Source organism: Amblyomma maculatum, chromosome 6 (genome assembly GCF_055883805.1).
Source record: "Amblyomma maculatum isolate TAMU_Amacu chromosome 6, ASM5588380v1, whole genome shotgun sequence".
Taxonomy (NCBI): domain Eukaryota; kingdom Metazoa; phylum Arthropoda; class Arachnida; order Ixodida; family Ixodidae; genus Amblyomma; species Amblyomma maculatum.
Window position 1 is genome coordinate 21,659,051 of NC_139349.1, and position 23,559 is coordinate 21,682,609.

The window sequence follows — 23,559 nt, forward strand, 5'->3', positions numbered from 1 at the left end:
GTGTTTGAGTATTCACCCTATCCAGTCACCTAAAAAGGCTGCAAGTATGAACAGGCATATGTGTTCTATGTATGGATCTTAATCACAGATGTCTCGATAGCCAGGAAGCGCTAAGACTGGTTCCCGTGCAGACGCGTCCCGTAATCATTCCCTGCTGATTGCACATTCCTTGTAATCACTGCGGCTAGAAAGTGCGCAAATTACTCGGTTTTTAGATTGGTGACGAGGCCGGTCGAGGCACAAGTTCTGAAAACATATGCGCCTTCTTAAAGCAGACAACGTAGGCAGTGTCAAATATTTTCTCGCTCTGTTAGAAGCAGCTGCTTTCGCCATGGCCGCATTGAAACATTCGTGAGAATGCTTCCACGGTATATCTGTGCTAAGCGTTCTTGTATTCCTCGCGCGCATATCGGCGGAAGGCAAAAGCAATTTGACTTCCTGAGTTCAAATACTCTAGCCAGGCGTGACAAAACATAATTGTGCCCTTGTTTTCATTTCGCGTTCATTTCCTGGTAGTTCAGGTCCTCCGGGTTCGCCAGTTGCGAAGTCGCATGATAAAAAGGCCATCGTTATAACGCCCTCACTCTCTAATGAGCTGGCGCGTGCGAAGGAAAGGAGCATAACAACACTCTCAAGGCCGCAAAAGGGGTCGGAAGCGGCGTCTTGCAGCTCGCCAACAAAGTACCGACGACTGTAACAGGAAACATGATATCGCCTTTCGGTTGCGAACGACGGCGACCAGAACGCAACTGAAGTGGGCTGTACAGCGATCACAATCTGAAAAGCTTCCCTGCAAAACTGACGCGACATAAACTGCAGGTGAGGCTTGTTTGCACAATATATTCTTTTATGCACCGCGCTTAACAGCTGCCTCGTATTTCTCTGGGTCATATGTATCGCTCCCAGCTTGTATTCTATAATTAACATTGTAATATCAATTAGCGCCTGCATGTCTTTTTTTAGTTTGTTTGTTTTTATGCTGCCATCTTAGCGGCCTTCATTTAACGATCCGGTACTGATTATGTACACATGCAGAAACTAAGTGGCTGTAGCAAATTGTATCTATTTGACACACGGACAGAAAGTAACGACGGGAAGTCATGGCTAGGCAAGAATTCAACGAGTAGGTGGCTTAATACTTACAGGCATTAAATGTCACCAAAGGGTTTGAAGTTCGTGCTGTGCGACATTTCTGTGCCAGTGTCAAGAGATGAATGAACTGTGTAAGAGTGGTTTAGCAAGGTGTTCCCAAGCTTCTTCTGTTCACTGAGAACAGTGTAAAAGCTCAAATCGAGCGCTAGCTATCGATCACACTCATTTTCATTTATTTTATTCCATGTATAGACTTCCTATGGAAATATTATCAATAAGAAAAATTACTGTATTACAGCAGCATTTGGCTTTCTTTAGTGTCAGCAAGTTGATCCTCTCCAGGCCGTGCGTACATTGCAACGCGCCGTTGTTTTCTAACACATTTTTTTTTTTTTTTTTTTTTTGTTATTCGGTCCACTCTCTTGTCGTTGGAAGTGCTACGGGGAGTCGCGCAGTACTCGATGGACTACCAATAACTGGAGTTGTCTAACAGTTCGCACGCTCTTAGAAAACTCTCAAGATGGCGGCTTCATGAAAATGTGATTCCATTATTAAGGACAGAAATAATTACCAGGATTAGACCTTGGTAATTGTGAAGTCTACTAAATGCCACTAAATCTTTATTTTGGCATTACTGGGATTTTTGTTTAGGTGTTTGTTTTGTTTACATGTGCGGTCAACGAAATATACTTCATGCAAAGCTGTAACAGGTTTATGAAATCGTGGAGACTCGTAACACTAAGCATGCACGAAGGAATGTCATTCAAAATGAATTGTTGATGACGATGAGGGGTTTTAATGCGCAAGGGAATCCTAGGCCAAAGAGCACCAGACACATAGGAACAAATATTGCGCCTATGGTAGCAACTATTTTGTAAAAGTTCATTGAAGCAACCAGGCTTCAGAGATCAGTTATTATTAAGGGCTCGGTATGAGATATTTAATGAGATATCAGAGGAATATGCCACTAGCGTACACTAGGATGCTTTTATAGTCAGCATAGGGGCTTTTTAGTGTACAGACATATCTGCCAATCATCACTTTATAGTTTATCTAATTTCAATCCACCCATTAAAAACATATTCTTTGCTTAATACGTGATGGTCATTATAAACCATCGTTTTGCATGAGGGGTTTATGGGGTTTAAGGACCCAAAGCTACTGAGGCTTACTTAATAACTAGGTCATTTTGTGAGTAGTATATGTTAAGTAACTGAAGGTAAACTTCGTACATCATTTCAAACCAGGCATGATTACAAGCGAGTGCTCTGGCACATAGTAATTCGACTAAAGAATGAGTCGGCCGACAGAGTGAAACAAAAGATGGATAATCAGAAGTATATTTTCATTACATTAAGGTTTCTTGCAGAGTCATTCTGCATTTCTTCAGCACAGCGTGTAGAGAGTGTCAAACATTATAGGTATTTGAATTGAATGACTGCAATCATGTCTTTCTTTCGTCTTTCACCAAGCAATTGAAAAATATTTCGTGCCTTTTTTTTTTCAGAAAATGCGATTCATAGCGTGGTCATGCGTGATCATTGTTTTCCTAAGTGGAAGCAGGCAAACAGACGTGGATGTGATTGTCCGCACAACTACAGGGCACCTTCGAGGAACTGTTGTCCCGACAAAGAACGGACCCGTGCGCGCTTTCTTGGGAGTTCCATTCACAGAGCCACCAACAGGGCCGGATCGTTTCAAAAAATCAAGACAAAAACAGCCATGGCAGGGAGTATTCAATGCAACCTCCCTGCCTCCCATGTGCCCGCAGCAACCCTTACATTTCAACAATTACTACGTTGTCAGGGAATCTGACCCTACCTCGGAAGACTGTCTTTTCCTTAATGTCTTCACGCCTTTAAAGCCCAAATCATCCTTAAAGCCCGTTGTCGTCTACATCCATGGTGGTTTCTATTCTTACGGCGGCATTTCTATGAAAGTGCATGATGCATCAGAACTTTCGGCTCAAGGAGACCTTCTCGCCGTTACAATTGCCTACCGGCTCGGTCCTTTCGGATTTCTCAACATGGGCACGGAAGATGCGCCGGGTAACATGGGTCTTCATGACCAACTACTCGCGCTGCGGTGGATAAAAGACAATGCAGAGGCTTTCGGTGGAGATCCTAGTCAGGTAACCATAATCGGCCAGAGCGCGGGCTCATCCGCCGTTGGTATTCACTTAGTGTCGCCAGAGAGCAAAGGACTCTTCCGGCGCGCAGTGATGCAGAGCGCGAGCCCATTCACAAGTACACTCATGAATAGCAAAGATCAGGCTCGCCACAGAGCAAAACGTCTGGCGGAAACCCTAGGTTGCCGTTCAAGGGAAGAGGAAGACGTTAGTATTCAAGAAGTGATGAAGTGTTTGCGTTCTAAAACAGTCGGAGACATCTTAAATGCATCTGCAACATTTACAACAGATGGTTTGGATGGTTTCTTTCCTGTAGTAGGAGACGAAATTATACCCTTTAAGCTCAGTTCGGCATTGGAAAATGGTAACCTGAACGCCCATGAATTGCTAGCGGGCGTCTCTGAGGCTGAAGGAGACGGTCTCATTCACTTCGTGGCCAAGAGGTTTCGGGATGGCGAAGATGTCGACATCGACAAAAAGACGATGATCTTCTTCGCTAAAGGAATGATGATCACCTTGTTGGACATCGAATCAAAGGAAATCATCGACTATTACTTCGGGGGTGCGCACGTTCAGGATGGTGTCACTGCCATTCACGCAGCGGCCAACCTCTTGGGTGACAGCCAACTCGGATGTCCGACAGTGGGGTTTGCCAAAAGAATGCTCAGGTCGAACACAAGGGTCTTTCTGTATCAATTTTCACAGCAACCATCTAAGATCGGCTGGCCAGGATGGGTTCGCCCGACGCATACGGATGAAATCTCATTTGCTTTGGGATCAGTATTCAAGCTGGAAAGCGATGTGTCCCAGCAGGACGCCGAAGGAGCAGAGAACTTCATGCAGATTATATCTACGTTCAGCCGCACCGGGTAAGGCCCATTTCATGTAATGATTCCCCTCTATTTAACAATGTGTAATAGTAAAGTTATTAATGTTACCCGAAAGGTGACGCTGAAAATGTCTACGTCCGCATTTTGAAATAGAGAATGTCTGAGTGCTATATACTCGTGCCAACAACTGAGCGAGAATTGATATGACTTTGCGTGTTTATAGCGTGGGCATGGTTGGCACGACAGAAATGCTGGAATCTGCTCTTCAAAGCTGTTCTCGATGGTATTCAATTACGTGAACTTTTTTTTTCAGAGACTAGTAGTTTTTTCGGGCACACATTGAACGCGCATAATAGTTAGAAAAAGGCAAAATAAATCACCGGCCTTTATCCTAATGCCTAATGTATCTTGTTGCTCGAAGCACTACAAACTATTTTATGTACAACAGGATAAATAAACAACAACAACAAAGCTCAAGTGCAGCGTCCAGCTGTGTTTGGAGTCATAACAGAATCGTCCAGTACCAGTCTAGGGTACATTCCGTTTCGCTCACAACTGCGCCCACCGTGGAACCCATAGTTCGAAAATAAAGAGGGCTTTTCTGCAGGCTTGATGTGGTCGTATCCAAGGGCATTGATTTCGACTTTCCAGCTCGCATTTAATTTTAGTTGCTCTGAACTCTCTCTGCACCCATTAACACAATCTAAGAGGTTTTTCTATCGTGTTCTGTAGCTCATGGATTCCCACAAATCTGAACATAAAAAGCAAGACCCATCGTGCTTATTTTATTTTCCTCTTTCGTAATCGCTCGTCCACCGAAGACGGCTTTCTTCCGAACTCGGTTTAGTGCTTGGTCTCCTTTGCGAGAAGCCTTATGATAACCATGGCAATGAATTGCAATAATTTTGTAAAGAGGTGTTATTAGCGTGTCTTCTGTATAAATTTAGTGCTTATTACCCAAGTTTAATTCTTTTGCATTCTTAAAAGTCTAGGCCAGTCGTGTTTTCCCATTATTAAAATGCGATCAGTCTAAATATATGAAATAATTCAAAATTGTCTCATACCATGTTCTTCATGCCCAATGAAAGGTATTATTCGAAACCTTGCTATTCGCAAAGCGCGCACTGAGGGCAGCTGTATAAGTCAAGGCATCTTTGAAGGCTTCCCAACATTTATATACCCTTTGCATTTCAGGATGCCGCTCTTAAAGGACAACACGACGTGGCCCATGTTCGACCAAGAACAGCAATACATGGACATTTCAAAAGACGGCAATGTCGTCAAAAAACATTTTCTTCACTCTGCATGTCAGCTCTGGGAGAAAGCACGGCCGTACGAATAAATTCTACGTTTGAAGTGTGGTTAAGGAGCTGTCTACTGACTGTTTCTGCATAGACTGATGCAGAGCCGGAAACACGCGATTTCAGCGTAAGGATCTGAATGCTGGCAACGTGATTTGGATGCGCCTAATGCGTATTTCATTGTTTTCGACAAAACTACATAGGAAAAGTTCGCCAGCCTAAACTTTTCGAGGAAGAGCAGTAAGAGTTCGCGCGGAAATTTTGGGAAATAATTGGTGTGGTGAAGTATTGTGTGTGTGCAGGAGGGAGAGGAGTGGACGGGAGGGGGAGGGAGGGGGATTATGTGCGTGTGGGCGCTCTAGTTCGTAGTCTCTTGTTTCGGCCCCACTTACCGCATTGACTCAGTGATTTGGCGCGACTGCTGGGCCCGAAAAAGCGGATTCGATTTCAGCCGCGGCATCCATGTTTCGAAGGCTGTGAAACGGAAGGCACCCGTTTACGGTGCAATGGCCGTTCAATATTTTCGATGTTATCTATTATGGCTTTCCTCATAGTGGTTGTCGCTTTGTGACGCTAAACCCTATAAGTTAAGCCAAACACATGCTGCGTTGACCTGCTCTAATGAAAAAGAAGAAATGAGAAATCTTGCACCGAATTGCTGGAAAATAGGTATCGTACGAGCACAGACGATTCTTGAATAAAGGACAAAAATGTTGGAAGCCACCTCTGCCAATTCGAATAGGAATGCTCATGTCGATTTTTTTCTGTGCGAAGGCCGGCGCTGTCATTCTCCGTGCGGAGTAACGACATTGCAAATATGCCGCTACAAAAAAAAAAAAAAAAAAAAAAAAAAGAGCTCGGCATCGAAGGCCGAGCAATTTAAAAAGAAACAAAACTATGAGCATACGCAGCAGGTATCCAATACCAAATCGCACCATTGGCGGCCGGTTTGAGAGAGCAAGATCTTATCTTTCCTGCACAAGCAGCTAATCAAGGCTACGTAACTATCCTTTTAGCGATTTCATATTTACTGCAACAAAATTTGAACTGCAATGTTGTAATGTGCAAATATGAAGCAAAACTGTAATGCGATGTGGGATCCTCGAGGTGAAAATTTTGAGCATCTTTGCAAGTGTACTGCTTTAACGGAGGCCAAGAGACAAAATGGCGCTCCTTCAACGCCGCCACTGCGGACAGCGCGGTGTTGGACGTCGGTTGATGCCATCACAAGATGCTTTTAATATGACGGTCAATGCTGGTGGGTCAAGCTACGCGGTCTCGATTTAATTCGCCTACTTCGTAATCGAAAGTGCAGCCAGGGCGCTCAAACTGCGAAAATTGATTATTGCGCCCTGGTATTCACTGCAAAACAAAAGGGGAGTATGTCGAGCGTGTCCATGTACACACTTCTTTAACATGCCTGCCTTCAACGTTTTCTTTTATCGATACTTGTCGACCACCCTCATAATGCCTAAGTACCTGTCCATAGCACAATGCTATATGCTGAATGATTTTTAGTGAAATATATGACGTCATTGAAATCACTTGCCTAAGCACTAGTCACTGTCGCCTGCAGCATTGCACTGGAAGGCGCTCACTCACGTCCTCAAAATATTTATTCGAACTGATTCGCCTTTGGTGTTTTTTATTGCGATCATATGTTAGACTTCAGCCCAGCTCTCTCTCTCTATCTCTCTCTATCTCTCTCTCTCTCTCACACATACACACACACATACATTTCTTGCACTTGCTGTTTGGTTCACTAAGAAGACGGGGGTGAGTGTCTAATGGTTCCCATTCAGAACCAGCCGTGTAACACTACGTTAATCACCAAAGATATGCAGAAAAAAAGAGGCGCTTCGTTATGAAATACGTAAGAAAGGAGCCAACAGTCACTAACGGAAGTAAAAGCATCGAAGATTTTTTTTTTTATCGAAGTGAAGGTGAAGCACTAATAATCAATCGAGAAGTAATTGATTAGAAAGAAGACCATAAAAAACACCAATCCGCCGGTTGGACCCGAACTCATTACGTCCGAATTTCGCTCCGGACGCGAAATTTGGAGCTCGTGAGTCTGGATCCCACTGGCCGCGTGTGGTGGTTTTCCTTTATCTTCTGTCATACTCCACGATTAATTAATTATTTATTCACGTTCATGAAAACCAAACAAAAATCCCCTATGTTTTGCTTTGTGTCATTGGCTGATAAATCCCCTATGTTTTGCTTTGTGTCATTGGCTGATGGCTTCTTCCTTGTGCTTCTATGTTGAACAATGTATGTCACCCAAAGTTGGAAGCACCCAGAGCTCTTCAATACTACCAGTTGCGAAACTTCCCATAGGGCCCATGTATTAAAAATGGCGGGTTTTATTGGTCGAAATTCGGGTGTATTCAAATAGTGGCGGCGCCCGCAGCCATTAAAGGAAATTGCGTCTAAGCTGAAAACTTTCAGATTGTTTATAAATGCACAACCACAAAGGAAAACAAAATTAGTCAGAGAGTTGCAGTAGCAAAGCTTCTTAAAGATAACAGAAATAAAATTAATTTAGATTGAAAAGAAGGGAGAAAAATGCGATTTCCAAAAGGCAATGACGTAAATAGCGAAAATCTTCTATTGAACGCTTCCAGATGGTGCGACATTTCATAAGCATCCGAAAAATGCATACAAAATCTAGTCCATGTTTGAATCGGAGTTTTGCAACTGATATAATTTAAAAAGCTCTAAGGAGCACATTCTGTTTCGTCCCGTTAAAAACATTCAAACTGCAGGGACCTAAGAGATTCCTGTTCCTGCCGTTCGACATCGCGCACAGAACTTAACAGGTTTATGGTTCGGGCAGCTGTAAAGAGACCTATATTTTAATGATAGCGGGAGGGTTCGGGCTAGTGGGTATAACTGCTGTTTCGTAACGCAAGAAAAGGGGAGGGACAGGGCGCCAATGGGAGGGTGCATGAGCTCAATGACAGCATTGCATTTAAAGATGCTGACCTTTTTGTCTTTCCGTAACGTTTGTCCTTAGTAGCCACCCCTGAACTGCTGGCGAATTTAGCCTGTTGCAGTACAGGTGTTGTCGAGATAAATGCCTGTAGAAGTGACGGATGACCGTTTCAGTGAATTTCTGACTGACAAAAAGAGTTTTCTTTTAAAGCATGATGGTGACGCTTTTGTTAAAGCTAGTTCAAAGTTATTACTACCAAGTGCAAGCCTAAATGTCAGCGTGCAGACTTTGTGTTCTTGAGAAAAACAAAAAGCGTTTAAATATCAAACGATCTTTGCCATATCTTTTTGGGAGATTCCCAGCAGGAATTTTGCAGTATTGCTGTGTTTCAACTGAGACCATGTCTATGCACTGGATGTGCCTGTCTTTAGATACTTCAAAACAATCAATAATGACCCTTTCATTCAATTTAATATTTTCTACAAAGACAGCACACATTTTTTTATTGTCAAATTTTTCTTGGGTCATCGTCCAAATTAACCAAGAACAAAAAAAATGCCCAACTACTTGCGAGACGTTCGAAGGGAAGGCCTGGAAACACCAAAGTAGCAAGCAAAGTAATGCATTTGAATTCCTAGCCTCATCTTCATTATAAACATGATTATTGCCTCAAGCATTGTCAGAAAATGTGTTGCTGAGTGAGCCGTACAATTCTTCAGTTGGTTAAAATAAAAAAACATGCCATAATATCTGAAATGTCTGTGAAAAAGGCCACTCTTCTGTCATCACCACAATGGCCTCTTTTGGTGAACATTATTGTCATCAAGCTCTTCGTAGCTGCAAGAGATGTTCGCAAGTATTTACCACTTCTTACATTTGCTGAATATGCAGGGTTGTCAAATTCGTCTGACGAAATGGGCCTTCAGTAAAGAATGGAACAGAAAACTCCCTTATTCATTGCGAAAAATTAGACAATTATGTTACATATATTATTATAATTTCTGTGGGAAGACGCACAGAAACTACTTTACTGCGTTAATAATGCGAACGCAATATTTTTTAGACTAAGCATTTTACCACTTCCATCAACTATGCACTGCTGTTGATCTACACCTCTCCGTATCATTGACGGTACTCGCTATGATGAAAATACTGTTTGGCCTGTTATGGTGATTTCAGGTTATCAGTCCCTTTACAGAGGTTGGAAAATCCTGGCCAATTAAGAGCCTCAATTGTATGTGTAAGGAAGTTTTATCTCAAGTAGTATTTGTCAACAAGATTAGATTCCGTGGGGTCTCCTTCTGTGCAGCTCCTTTAGAATTCGCGGCAGTGCTATCTACTAAATAACGTAGGACTAAACCTTTCAGTTTCAGGAAAATCGAAACCTTTATTAGGCGTCACGAAATAAACGGTATGGCTCAGGTCGAAACCCCGCGTCTCTAAACTTTTGACAAACGCGAACGTAATCTAGGGGCAGTACTGACTGAGTTTTTTAGCGAAGGCCATTTTTTACCTTAGGGTACAACGTTCTTTATCCAGAAGCGCTTATAAACTGCGGTTAAAATATATACACTGCTGTAATTATTTAGACTGATTCTAAAACACCACTTGCGTTTTCCTAAGACTTCCCGCTCAGCGTTAGCGTCCGGATAACCTCGAGATGAAATGTCCGCAGGTGATTCAGCTGACATCTCATCTCATCTCTGATCGAAAGGCTATGATTTTTATGTTACGTGATATGACTGTGACGTGATGTGATCTGACTGTACTGTCATCACCCATCCCTCTCTCACCAACAACTTTTATACCCACTTGCCCCTCTCCCCCACTGTAGGGTAGCAAACCAGTTCCTTTACCGGTTAAGCTCCCTGCCTTTCCTTCTCATCTTCCTCCTCCTCCTCCTCATCTCATCTCAGCTTCAATTGCGTCCGTATGCGACCAAACAATGGGAAATTAGTTTCACGTCACTTCCCAAAATTTCGTAGCCAAAAACGAGAATAATTCACCAGCAACTGCAGCCTTTTCACGTGTGATGCGTTCAAATGTTTGAACCGGTCCCAATAGGAATATTTTCAGGTGTAGCGAGGCAGCCCAATCTGATTAGCACAAAGCAAACCAAGTGAAATGTGGACATACGTCGCACAACTGAAGATACTTTTAACCTCCGGATGGCAACAAAAACTGAACAGGTATCAGCTATCAGTCAAGTGGTGGGCACACAACGATCAAAGATTTGCCGGGGATGAGCCTTCCCTTTGGTGCTTTGCCGCACGCGCTTTCATGCTTTCTGCAATATTTCTACTGATCGCATTTCCTGAGCCCCACATACTGAACTCATATGCTCACCTGACAAAAGTGCCTTGTGTAGACGCGGACTTGTCTGATGGTTCTGAGGTTTGCCGGTTAAAACAAGCCAAACGTTTAAGACGCCGCTTTTTCGACAGCAGCTGACGCCTCGATGATATTGAGGCTGCTTTTCAACTTGTTCTTCTTCTTGGTCCGACTTCTAATGATTTAGCTGGCTATAAAGCATTGACCCATAACAGGTGATGAAATGTATTACGGCAGCTCAACTCAGTCAACAACTTCGCTCGTCTGGCCTTAAGGAACAAAAAATATAGTGCACTGCCTCTCAATGTGCCTTCGATCGCAGCCTCCGGTGGATGTGTCCTATTTCACAAGGCTGAGAATGTAGTCGATGCTCACTACGTATAACCGCAGACTACAGTGGCAACACCATCAATCACTGAAAAGTGGCGAGACCATGCTTTCATGGAAACCAATCCCCAGTGACTGCTAAATAGGCATCAGATCTGAAAAACACGTCTTAATGGGTATAAAGAATCTGCGCTATGCTGACGGGTGAGGGCAGTATACGTCTACCAAATCCAAGGCCAATGTGTCGAGTTATAACGGGGGGGCGTCTTCTCCTGGTGGTCCAGTTTCCTGATATTTGTGTATGCGTGCGTGTGTGCGTGCGTGCGTGTGTGTGTGTGTGCGGGTGCACATGTGTGTATGCATGTGCGTGTGTGTGTGTGGGGGGGGGGGGGAGGAAACCTGTTCTGAAGCTCTGCGGCGCGCGTGCTGTTATCGTTTATTCGTATAGCGCTGACCGTTTAAATAGCAATAGAGGTCGCGGCGCTCAAATGTATGAGTGGAATTTCCGAGAATTACCCTAGCTGGAATTTCGCGAGTGCAGTACTGCAGTACTTACGCTCTGCCGAATAGTTCGGCCGTACGATGAGATGAAAAATGAAATGGCTACTAATCTTAGTCAAACATGAGGGTTTCGCACCAGTTTAGGCCCCTGTCAAGGCTGCACGAACGACGCGCGCAGCATTTTAATCCAGCAGCTCTTCGCACTCATCTCGAAGAGCTTGAAAACTGCTCTCTATGGCAGTCTTGGAGCTATCGAAAACTCAAAACCCTCCTTTCACCGTCTCGTGTAGCATGAAAAATCGAAACTCGTTGGATGCATTTTTGTTTTTGTTAATGTTGCTTGCGTCTTGAGTAGCAAAGAAAACCTTGCGAACAGGCACGCCGTTTGCAGAACTTGGAAGACCTTCAATGACTAAGGTGAGCAATGGTAATGAAAGCGTGCTTCACATGAATTGTTCTTGCTCAATCTTATCAAATTCTTTTCTTGTTCACTCTTAGCATTTTTTAATACATAAATACCTTGAATCCTAACATTCGCATACATGTAGTGCTGGTACGGCTATTCTTTTTAACTGATTATTACAGCTGTTGGAAGTAAAATTCTCTTCCGTTAAAAAATGTCCACATATTTCTTGCCGTAGATTAGTCCTGTTCTCTTCCTTCCAGACTTTTCAACCTCGTTCTTCCTTATTACCATACTTTTCTTTTTATTATTTCACTTGTTTGCTTTAAGCTATGGTTTAAGCCGTTTCCGCAGGTTTTCTTTCTTCTTGATTACTTGGCTTATTTTATGCCATTGTAGGTGTCGCCTCTGTGCACATTTTTCTTTTGTGTTCTTTTCTTCCTTAATCACTGCAGGTAGTTTTATATTTGTGTTGCTTGTTTTTGCCTTCTTCCGCAATTTCCACTGGGTAATGTGGCTAATAGTGTTATAAAGCATTCTATCCGGTGTTTTGTTAGGTTTTATGACGCATGTGCAGCTAAGGCCGTCTGCACCTATATGCAAGGTTTTTTATAAAGCCTTCCCTTGAAAATAAGTTCAAGATCCGAGAATAGTTTGTTTTAAAGTTTTCTCAATGTTTTGCCCTCTACTTCTCCCTTGTGTTCTCTTTTTTCAGCAATCCCTTTGATAAGTCTGTTTGTCTTTGTTAATGTGATGATGTGTTTGTTCACCCTCACCTGGAATATTCTGCTAGAGTGACTACCAGGGAAACTTTTTTCTTTTTTTTATCCTTAGAGCTCGCCTCCTCCACTGTCAGTCACTACGCTGCGCTAACAACTTGAACTCTAATAGCACATCGAACAGTTTTTCACTTTACCGACAAACATTTCATAAGAGCTGTACATATTATTCCTCAAATATTTTTGCTTGCCTAGCTATCACACATTAAATGTTGAAGATGCAAAAAGAAAGAAACAACTTCGATCAATTGAGGCGCCGTTATTTTGGTCTTGAGAGAATTCCGGCTGCATAAAGTGTAATGAGCTTATTTGACGGCGACAGATTTAGGGTGCTAACGCTGCTCCTGTTCTCTTCTAGTACACAAGTGCGCCGTTACTCTGGGCTGCTTTCGTCGTCTTTTTGAGAATATGCGATTCCAAGAGACAGGAAGAAATTATTTGTACGAAAGATGGACTCATCAAGGGAGTGGTCATTCGAAGCACAGCTGGGCCGTTACTCACTTATTTAGGCATTCCTTTCGCCGAGCCTCCCATTGGTGAGCGCCGATTCCGGAAGCCCCTTGCCAAGAAGCCTTGGAAAGGCGTGCTGAACGCCGCGGTCATGCCACCCTTTTGCCCCCAGCTTCCCATACATCTCAACAATTTTTTTCATATTAATTCGTCCGACGCAATGTCCGAAAACTGCCTCTTCTTGAATGTGTTCGCGCCCGCAATGGGAAGCTCAAAACTGAGGGCTGTGATCGTGTACCTCCATGGTGGCGCGTTTTCATACGCCGGCATCGCTATGAAAGTGTACGACGCATCGAAACTTGCAGTAATGGGGGATGTAGTGGTGGTAACTGTCGCTTATAGACTCGGTGCTTTCGGGTTTTTGAGTCTCGGCACCGAAGACGCCCCAGGCAACATAGGTCTTTATGACCAGCTGCTTTCCATGCGTTGGGTTAAAGCGAATGCGAGAGCCTTTCGTGGGGATCCTGATGCGATAACACTGATGGGCCAGAGTGCAGGAGGCATCTCTGTGGGATTTCACTTGATGTCACCGCTAAGCAAAGGCATTTTTCGGCGAGCCATAATGCAAAGTGCGAGCCCCTTTACCTCCAGCGCCATAAGTAAAAAAGATCAAGCTCTTCACCGAGCCAAATCGCTTATCAGACACCTCAAATGTGACAAGCTTGGTTCTCGGGAACTGCGGCTCAAAGAAGCCATTTCATGCCTCCGGTCGAAGACATCGAAGGCCATTTTAGACGCTAGCAGTGAGTTCATTTCGTTTGGCCTGGATGGTTTCTTTCCCGTGATTGGCCAAGAATTCGTGCCTGACAAACCTGCATCTGCACTACGACACGTTGAATTGAACGCACGAGAGCTGTTGATTGGAGCGTACGAGGCTGAAGGCGATGCTTTCATTCCCTTTATTTTGAAGACGGTTCGCGATACTGGCGACATAGCGGATGTCGAGAAGAGTCATGTGCTGACCCTTATGAAAGCATTAGTGGCCTCACAGCTGCAAGGTGATCCTCCAGCAATATTCAAGAGATACTTTGGCCACATCGCTCCCTCGGACGGAAAGGGAGCGGTATACGCAGCTGCAGATTTGATAGGCCATAACCAATTCTCCTGCCCGACGTTTTACTTCGCCAGAGGCTTCGTGCGCCCGAATACATCGGTGTATGTGTACGAGACATCGCAAGGGCCATCGTTCACCGGCTTGTCAAGATGGGTTCGTCCGACACACGGCGACGACATCTTCTTGAGCTTGGGTTCGGCGCTCGACCTCGGAGCCAACTTATCCGAGGCCGATGTAAAAGCTACCAAGAAGTTCATAAGCATAGTGTCCACCTTTAGCCGTTCAGGGTAAGCGAGCATATTGTCACTAGGACAACGTTTCTCTGATCAGTATGGACTCGTTTATGTTTGCAGTGGCTATAGCAGCAGACTAAGCAACGAATAATTCCTCTGTTCGCTAAAGTATACTATTAATAGCGATGCTCGAACTATTCTATCTGCCGAGTTTATCGAAATAGAAATAATTGCATGCTGCCACATGTTTACGACTTAAATGTCAACAGCAGTTCTGAAGGCACTTCATAGATTTGACTTGTACCTGCTGGGCAGGCTTGTACCGCCTCATTTGTCTTGAAACACGCCCTACCTTGAGGTTGAAATACCAGAAAACCAGTGACCTGGCAGGCGCCTGCCTTCATGTAGATGACGATCAAAGAGCGACATTCGTTACGCGTTCTGTGTCAGGAGGCTAATAATTGATATTTTCAGAAAGAAATATTGCTTCAATACTAACTGATATTTATTTTCCCCCTGGTACAGTTGCGCGGGTTCTATTCCATGCTATGTGTGCGACATGCCTTACGGGAACTTGGAAGTGGCCCGTAAATTAGCTGAAAATGCAACTCCAACTGAGAAATCTAGTCTTCAATTGGAGCACTCGATATATCCTCGGAGAAACTGCTTTGAGGCACTGTTCACTTTAGCTAACGGAGCGTCTTCTTATATGAACGTTGTCATGACACCGTGACATTCAAGAGACCGTCAAACAGCCCTCTTAGTCTACTGCTGCCGTAACGTATATACATTATCTTTCATACCAGAGTGATAGTACTGGTGAGCGACTGAGGTGTTTTTGTTTTTTGTTACAGGTGAGCCTACGTTAAGACAAGACCTTTAATAAAACAGGTAGCAGCCGGGATGGCGCAGTGGTTAGGGCGTAACGGCTACTCTGCCCAAGGATGCAGGCTCGAATTCTGGTCTCGGTGGCCGCTTTTCAGTGGAGGCGAAAAGTCAGGCGTCCGTGTGCTGTGCGATGTCAGGGCACGTTAAAGAGTCCCAGGTGGTCGAAATTTCTGGAGCCCTCCACTATGGAGCCTCCCATAATTTGAATCGCTTCGATGCGTTAAAATCCATAAACCATAAATCAAAACGGGCAGCACACAATTTTATGAAATATAAGTGAAACGTCTTGCCTATATTGCCTTACAGCGGGACCTGCCCCTTAAGGAATGATAATAATTCTGATCGCTGGAAGGGCATTTCAGGAAGAATCGCATTATAAACGCGAGTATTTTTGTTATTTAAGTATGCATATTCAACCCAATATTTCATTGATATCGTCAAGAATTCACGCTTGTCGAAATGTTGGCTAGCTCTGATGCTTGCCCTCAAGTCATCACGGTTATATTGTTTCCTGCTGTCAAGGTTCCTGTCTTAATGCTCTCTTTCCAGAGTGTTTTTCTAGTGGAGTTACCTCGTTTGCAGTCATTGAAATCAGCGTTTAACTTATATTCGCGCATTCTTGGGTGCGTGTATTGCTTGGAATAAGGGTTTACGTGCGGTTTTCGTATTCAGATTCGTCGTCACTCTTACCCTGCCACCACGAGACTTTATTGAGACAAGTTCTTTTTTTTTTTTTTTTTTTTTTCAGTGTTCCGAAAGTGAGCGAAAATACACCATGGCCGAAGTTCAACGACGGCGAACAATACATGTTCATCAGCAAAAATGGCAGCGTTGTCAAGAAACGCCCACTAGAGTCAACATGCCAATTCTGGAACAAAGTCGCACCATACGAATGAAATATTGAATGCTCCGAAAGCAAAATATTGCGTCGTTTCTTTTTTTTTATTTATTCCCTCTCATTTTGTAGTATTGTTCTAGTATTTTGAGTGTCAGCTGTGCCTGAAGAATCGACTGCAGCTTACGTTAATTGTTGAGGTCAACTCACGAATGACACTCGAGAATACCAGCAGCGCCCTCCATTCGGCCAACTGTGAGAGCTTCCTATATAGCGGCATAAACGAATATTAGTCGTGTCTGCATGATAAACCGCATATTGCCTTGTACAATAATACTTATAACCATTTGTCGATTAGTGCGAAATATTCATGTCTACGCTCAGATTATCATAATGCAGGAATAAATGACGGCCGTTCGGTGTTTTGTAGCGAACAAGGCGGTCGTCAGTCGTTACTCTTTCGTAATGTCATTTCCCTACAACGCAGTTGTGCACACTTCGAAGGCACAAAAACGTAGAAGCACAGTTAACGAACATTTAGGAGGGGATGTGATACCATTAAAATCCACATTTCTTGGTATTTGATGTAGATGTCTCCATTTTTCGCATTTTCCATTTCAACGAAAATGCTCTCCTTTCTTCAGCAGCACTTCCTAATGCTTTTTGTTTGAGAGCCCGGCCATCCAGCTCATCTTAGCTGTAAGCATTCAATTGAACAGCTAATATATTATAAATTGCAAGTGGCTTCAGCGCTTCCGCCAGAGTCTCCATTTAAGCAGCGCAAACCCGATCAACTTAAGGGTGAGGTCAATAGCGAGCACAACTGCGGAGCATGTGGGCACTTCCACGTCCTGCGCACCCATCAGGTGAAGCACTTGGGCGCCGTCGATGGGTACGCACAGGGTGTCGTCGTCGCGCTCGTCACAAATAAGCTCGCCGCGGTCCCAGCCGAAGAGGGCGAACATGAAACCGCGGTGGACGTAGAACGAATGCGTACAATACATGAACCAAGCCGCCGCCCAGTTCAGGTAACGTGGCTGCACGAAGAAACCACAGAACAAGATGGCTGGTGCAGAAGCTACCATGCCGACGATCACTGCCATCTGCACAGGAGAAACACAGCGAAGAAAGAAAGACCATTACTAAAATACAGGATTTCGGTGTCGAGTAGATCTTGTACCAGAATCAACAATGCAAGCTGGTCTACCAGCTGATCTAATGTGATTCGTCCTCTGTCTTGGGTCCAGTGTTCCTTATCTTCTATTTCTCTTCCAGTGGCATCGCATGCCGCGCAGTAACTTCCCATATAATGATGCATTAACTAGTGCACAATACTATCTTTCTCGTGCTCTCTCATTCGAGAAGAAATGTAGGCATAAAGGGAAGGCAATGCAACTGTAGACAAAAGAATGCTATATGGGTGCGTATATTTGGTTAATTCAATTGAGATATAATGGTGAGGTGGAGCCAGGAAGAGGATGGCTTGACAAGGGTTACTAGTCAGGATACGGCAAACAAACAACGCCGTCTTGGCGGAGGCGAAAGATTTCTTGAATAGTCAATGGTTTCAACAGGATAGTTAAGCGGGCGAGTTGGTGATACATCATCCAAAAAAAACAGCGCGAACAAACGGGGACGACAGTTGCTGTTTCTTCCTGTCGTCCCCGTTTGTTCGCGCTGCTTTTTTTTTTTTTTTTTTTTGGACAATGGTTTCATTCTTCCTGTCGTCCCCGTTTGTTCGCGCTGTTTTTTTTTTTTTTTTTTTTTTTTTTTTTTTACAATGGTTTCAGCCGCACAGCTAGGTTCTGGGGGCTTCCTACCCTCTGATTGCTTAGTATTTTCCCGCCCCCCAAGGTTGCTTGTGGACTGTGTACCTCGTTTTTGAGAAGATGCGTGCGCGAAAGCGCCTAATGTACTTTACGCACAAACAGAATGCAGCAATGCGAGCCACTATTACCGACTATGCATAAAGAATAACCTAGAAACCAGCAAGTGGTGCACCGAATTGAACGGAACGATTTCTTAAGAAAAGGCTTGCAAATAAAATGTCCCTTTCCCCCTCCGTTCTTTCGACTATAATTGCGTCCTCAAAGAAGCCGCAGGTATCCAACCTCTCAGAGATGAGCACACTGCAAATGTATTTCTTCTCGACAGCCCCAAATTTCGAAATGCATCGGCAGTCGAATGCTAAGAACGTTTGAAGGTCACTAAATTTCGTGAAGCACAGCTATGCCGCTAGTGCTGTCTACCTTAAAATCGACCTTCAAGGGATAGAAATCAACAGGGCAGAAACGAAAAAAAAAAAAAAAACGATATCAATCATCAGAAGAAAGGCTTCTGCAAAGCAATTGGAAATCTTTACGAAGAGACCGCAAAACAGGACGACGGACAGCGAGGGAGAACGCACACCACAAGTACTAAATTCCGACTGAAAATGAAACCCAAAACCAACCACGGCGAACGAAACCTGACCCCGCCGGGGTGGTGCAGTGGTAAGACGCCCGACTACTGTGCCGGAGTTCCCGGGTTCGAACCCGACCGCGGCGGCTGCGTTTCGATGGAGGCGAAACGAAGAGGCGTCGTGTGCTGTGCGATGTCAGCGCACGTTAAAGATCCCCAGGTGGTCGAAATTACTCCGTAGCCCTCCACTACGGCTCCTCTTTCTCTCTTTACACTTTCATTCCCACCCTCCTCCCTTCCCCTACGGCGCGGTTCGGGTGTCCACAGAGCAAGTGTGACAGTTACTGCGCCTTTCCCTTCCTGTGAACCAATTTATTTAAACGAAACCTGAGCAGAAATACCGCATGCGCCAAAGCTAAGAGAACAACAGAAAAGGAAAATAAGGATTAAAATGAAAGTGATAAAAACGGGGGAAAACGGATTTTTTAAGCCCAAGAAGGCCAGCACTCATTTAGACAACGAAATGAAAGGTGTACTATAGTTATTTTGAAATGTAGGGATCTGTGCAGCTTCCCCAATTTCATAAGTTAGCTTATCTCTACTCTTGGCGACGACTGAGTATTTACCAAAAAAAAAAGCACGCACTTGCACACTTTGCTATGCAAAGCTAGGTTACTGCCAGTATATATATTCATGTTGTTGTCATGGTGCATTTCGCTTCGTTGCGCTCTCTTACGTTACGGTTCAATACCGACTTGCCCAAATTTCCGCCCTAATCATGCAACCACATTTTAATTCTTATTTATTTTCAGAATTTACTATATGGCATTTTTGGGGCTACCTGTAGGCTAAGCCTAGTAGCGGCAGTTTTTGTCACGCAAGAAACGGATCACACTCTGGCTTTTATTATTGTTCGTCAGCCAGACGGATAGGTCAGCGCTCCCCTTTTGTTCTTAAACGCGCCATAACACCGAATCTTACTCACAAGAGCTGTCGAAAGCTATGACAGTTTTTGTGCCCGTATAGTTCTGTCCAGCTCATTCCGCGAAATTGGCAAGAGCTCGAGGTAGAGGCCGTCTTTCATTTATTATTACGGACCGATAGTTTTCACAAAATATTCCTCCAACCATATTTTCTCGAAGTGCATGCGGCACGCCGAAAAATATGAAATGTTTCGCGAACGTTATGTGGTTTACACTATTAACGTAATCCTTTCCCGCTTTTCTCTGATTTCTTCCGCAAGGGCGTGTGGTTCGAGGTAAATATCTGTGTTCCCAACCATAGATCCTCTCCTGGAAGGTGGGTCTAAAATCCTTCTATGCTGAGAACGAAGTGACGTATTTTACCTTCTCTCCCAGTTTCGTCCTCAAGCCTTCTTGTCGCTCACTACATGAGAGCGTCTTCATTGAAAAGGTAAAGCTCTTTTCAGGGCTTATAGCATAAAACCCGAAACTTCACCCTTCTAATGCTCATTTATTATAACGAGTGTGTAGTTTACAGGTTTACTGGACTCATCATATAAACATTTTTGAACTCCCAACCAATTATAACGCACTTTTGTCTTACGCAAGCGTAAAAGTATGGCTCTTTTTCGAGGTAACATAACGAGAGCCTCATAACTCCAATTTTATGAGTATGACAAGACAGCTTTGAGGGTTCCTCTCTTCGGCTGCACCTGCGGATCCTAATTCATGTGGTTACACTTTACTCCACAGTTATCGAGTAATGCCTTAATTTCTCCCTGTGCTGTCAAACATATATTTAACAGCATACAGTCATAAACTGCAACATTGGAGAAAAGGTCACCTGACATAGGTATTGTTAAGGAAAATTAACGGTATAAAATCCCCGCTTTATACCCGCACCGATGGGCCTGAGTGGCTTAGCGGCAGCGTCCCTTACCAGGGATTCAACGGTTCCGATGGGTTCGATTCCCTCCTCTCCCTCGCATCTCAAAGCTGAAGCCCTTGTTGACAACTGCCATGTGGTCTCCCGACGCAGCATCTGCCTATCAATCAGTGTCTGGCCATGTCACCTGTCAGCCTGCCAGAACCCTGCCCATAACTGTGTATCCAACGCCGAAAACGTCTGATTTTCTACAGAATTGCGGTATTTAACGCTCATGTGTTAGAATGTGCGAAGCTGATTACGACGACGACAACTTAAAATTATGATCGTGTAAGTAAGGCAGCAGTCAGGGCTAGTTGGTTGTTGCGGCTCCCGATAGAAACGTCACCGGAAAACCAAGTGCCGATTGACGAAGCACGAAAAAATGTCCCCAAGCGGCCTAAATCGAACATACCGCAACCTCAAGTTTCGCCTCGCCTGCTGTCCGGCTTACCATGAATGAACTGCTTTACGCTCACCGACATTTGCTGATTCTATTTTACATCTCTTATGCTTTTATCCTGTACGTTATTTGTACTTTCTTTGTTTCCGCCATTTTTTTTTCTTTGTGCTTTGGCTTCTAATTCTGACATAAGGGCAGTGCTTAAAGGCGACCATTAACTACCGATTAATGCAAGGCCTGTCTTTTCTAGTCGGGCGCCTCCATCACCACCGAAAGCCATAATCCAAACCAAACGTTTGGTTGTGGGATGCTGTAGTGGCTTGCAAGGCAAAACACAAACCTAAACTGAAAGCAAGCAGTCAGCCTTGAAATCGGATTGGGGAATTTTAGGCTTTTCTTACCCTTTTTTTTTTTTTTCGCTGAAATAAACATTTTAACAACATTCTATGTTTCTTTTTTTCAGCCTTCAAATCTCTAAACTCTGAAGTGCCAATTGAATCTTTCTTAGTAAGTAATATTACCCTTCCAATGAGACCTGTCTAACTAAGTGCTAAAGATCTATGGAACTCGGGAACACACACTGGATAATACTTGCCGATTGGCACGTTGTGATGGGATCTTTCGCCATGCTTTTTCGCCATGCCTTCTCCGCTGCCTGTAAATTTGTCAGGCACCCACAGGATCGATATCCCGATCAAAAGTTAAACCTTTTTTCAAAGGCAAAATATGTCCAATAATCATTCTTTTTTTTTTTTTTCAGTAGCAGTTCAGGCATTATTCCATTTTAGGGCAACACTTTTTCATCGGGACGCATTTTAACGGAATGCTTCACCAAAAGACTTTTTTTGGGGGGCTTGTCTTCCTGGGACGTGTTTAGCGACGCCTAGTTGGTAGTACAGGTGCACCTAAAGCGGCGACCAAACTGGTCAAAACTGCATGCCAGCAAGCTCTATCAGCAGATACGCCGCATAGAGTGAGGGCGCGATTGGCACGTTCGACTAACCCATCTCTATGACCAGATTCTCGCCTTCTCGCCGGCGTATAAGCAAAATAACGCTAATACTATCACTGCTTAACAGTGGCGCTTTCAATGCTTCATGCAAGGGTCCGTTGTTTGCCCTCCTCGTGAAGACTTGGCCTTCAGCGGCATGCGTTTTTTGTTTCGTCAGGAATGGCAACATTTTAAGTCTGCGTGACCGCTGTGTTCGCGCTTCACTTGGCAGGGAGTTTGTTGCGCAATAGAGTTTAAACGCTCATGCATCGGTTTGGCAAATATGGTCAAAATATCCGATGGCTCTAAGGAACGATGAAAAAAAGAATAGCATGCATGTGAGCAATAATGGTAGCAGGCAGTTTCGCTCATGCCAGCGATAAGGCTATATGATGTTCTGCTCCGTTTTACTTTTAGTGCATGCCCGTACCTTTTTGATGAAATTTTGCGCTGCACCACGAAAGATACCGGGCAAGAGAAGCACACAGGAAAAGCGCCCACTGATAGCTAAGGTTCATTATGCAAATCGCACATTTAAAAAGTCCATTCGCTTGTTCGGTTCAAAGTACTCAAAAATATATCACCGCCGGCACTGCCACACCCGCACGCACTTACGCTTCTGTACTAGGTGTACTACCTACTGCGCTGTTAGCATGATACATATCTTAGCCCATCTCGCTTATCTCAAAAAGAATTTTTATTTTATTTTTTGTATCTTGATATAACCACCACCTTAGGTCGTAAAGAGTCATACATAGTTTATAAAGTCGACTTTACGTTTTGCACTTACCTGAGGACTCACGGGTGCGGAAACAACATAGCCGATGCTTTGGCTTGCGGAGCACATCTGGACTGACAGTAGCATGATGGTAGCAATGCGGTACAGATCCATGGGTTGAGACGTTGTCCAGTGAATAATGATCATCTTAATAGCTGGACAAATGATCTGTAAACGAGGAGTTGATGCGCTTATGTGGGTTGTTAATGTGAAATGTCATATATTTGCCTTGATATCTTTATTGAGCCAATAAACAAAGCGCGGTGTTTTCAGCATATTCCTTTAAAATGATACATGCAACTTTAACGTGCTACCCGTGCACTAGGTGAAATAGAGCATCTACGAATTTAAAGCTCAGGAAACGAAATAAAATTGCACAGCTCTCCCTAAATTTTTTTATTTGTTTACCCTAAAGGGGTTTGTTTTGGGCATGTTTTTTTTTTTTTTCGAGGCCTTCCCATTTCGAGATAAAGAGGCGTAAGTTCGTCTGTACTTTTCTACCATTAAATTAGCATATCTATTGAATTGTTGCACCTGATAAAGACACAGAACGGAAAATGTTTCAATAAACGTTGCATAGGTCCTTAGAGAGATGAAATTCGTTTAATGTTACCTATTTTTTCATATTCTTGTTTTTCATTGAGAATTGCTTATAAAACAATCTTATGTTGCTTATAAAACACAATCTTGCTTATAAAACAATAAAACAGGTCTCCAGAATACCCATATTCGCTTCGAAAATATATTTCGCTCCCTAAAAATTGAATTTTAACCAGTATTGAGTGCAAAACCTTGACATATTACATGAGAGTAGTACGCACCGCGATAGGCAGTTCTGAAATTATCCTCGCGACGTAGAAGAAGCCTGGTCTGTACCAGCAGTTCCTTTGTTCTCGTAGAATAACGTTTATCTCCAGAGGAACTGTTCAATAAAAAACGCATATAAAAGA

At 43.7% G+C, this 23,559-nt stretch overlaps 3 protein-coding genes across 3 annotated transcripts; 2 read left to right on the top strand and 1 right to left on the bottom strand.

The window, feature by feature from the left end:
- The first annotated feature begins 688 nt into the window (after positions 1–688).
- LOC146185239 (acetylcholinesterase-like) lies at positions 689–5,406 on the top strand. The gene is made up of 3 exons (XM_084606200.1): positions 689–819; positions 2,600–4,089; positions 5,245–5,406. The coding sequence occupies exons 2-3, from the start codon at positions 2,603–2,605 to the stop codon at positions 5,390–5,392; spliced, it is 1,635 nt and encodes a 544-aa protein (XP_084462326.1). The 5' UTR covers positions 689–819; positions 2,600–2,602; the 3' UTR covers positions 5,393–5,406.
- Positions 5,407–11,856: 6,450 nt separating this feature from the next.
- LOC146185240 (acetylcholinesterase-like) lies at positions 11,857–15,285 on the top strand. Its single transcript, XM_084607777.1, has 3 exons — positions 11,857–11,865; positions 12,989–14,481; positions 15,282–15,285. The coding sequence occupies exons 1-3, from the start codon at positions 11,857–11,859 to the stop codon at positions 15,283–15,285; spliced, it is 1,506 nt and encodes a 501-aa protein (XP_084463903.1).
- A 615-nt stretch (positions 15,286–15,900) lies between these two features.
- On the bottom strand, positions 15,901–22,777 carry LOC146185241 (ATP-binding cassette subfamily G member 4-like). Its single transcript, XM_084605492.1, has 2 exons — positions 22,622–22,777; positions 15,901–17,253 (listed from the first exon to the last, which is right to left on the bottom strand). The coding sequence occupies exons 1-2, from the start codon at positions 22,754–22,756 to the stop codon at positions 16,897–16,899; spliced, it is 492 nt and encodes a 163-aa protein (XP_084461618.1). The 5' UTR covers positions 22,757–22,777; the 3' UTR covers positions 15,901–16,896.
- Between the last annotated feature and the right edge of the window lie 782 nt (positions 22,778–23,559).

Coding starts and splice junctions, on each gene's coding strand:
- LOC146185239 (XM_084606200.1), top strand. CDS start 2,603: ATGCGATTCATAGCGTGGTCATGCGTGATCATTGTTTTCCTAAGTGGA. Junction 4,090..5,244: donor TCTACGTTCAGCCGCACCGG/GTAAGGCCCATT, acceptor TTTGCATTTCAG/GATGCCGCTCTTAAAGGACA.
- LOC146185241 (XM_084605492.1), bottom strand. CDS start 22,756: ATGATCATTATTCACTGGACAACGTCTCAACCCATGGATCTGTACCGC. Junction 17,254..22,621: donor CCGCACCCGTGAGTCCTCAG/GTAAGTGCAAAA, acceptor TCTCCTGTGCAG/ATGGCAGTGATCGTCGGCAT.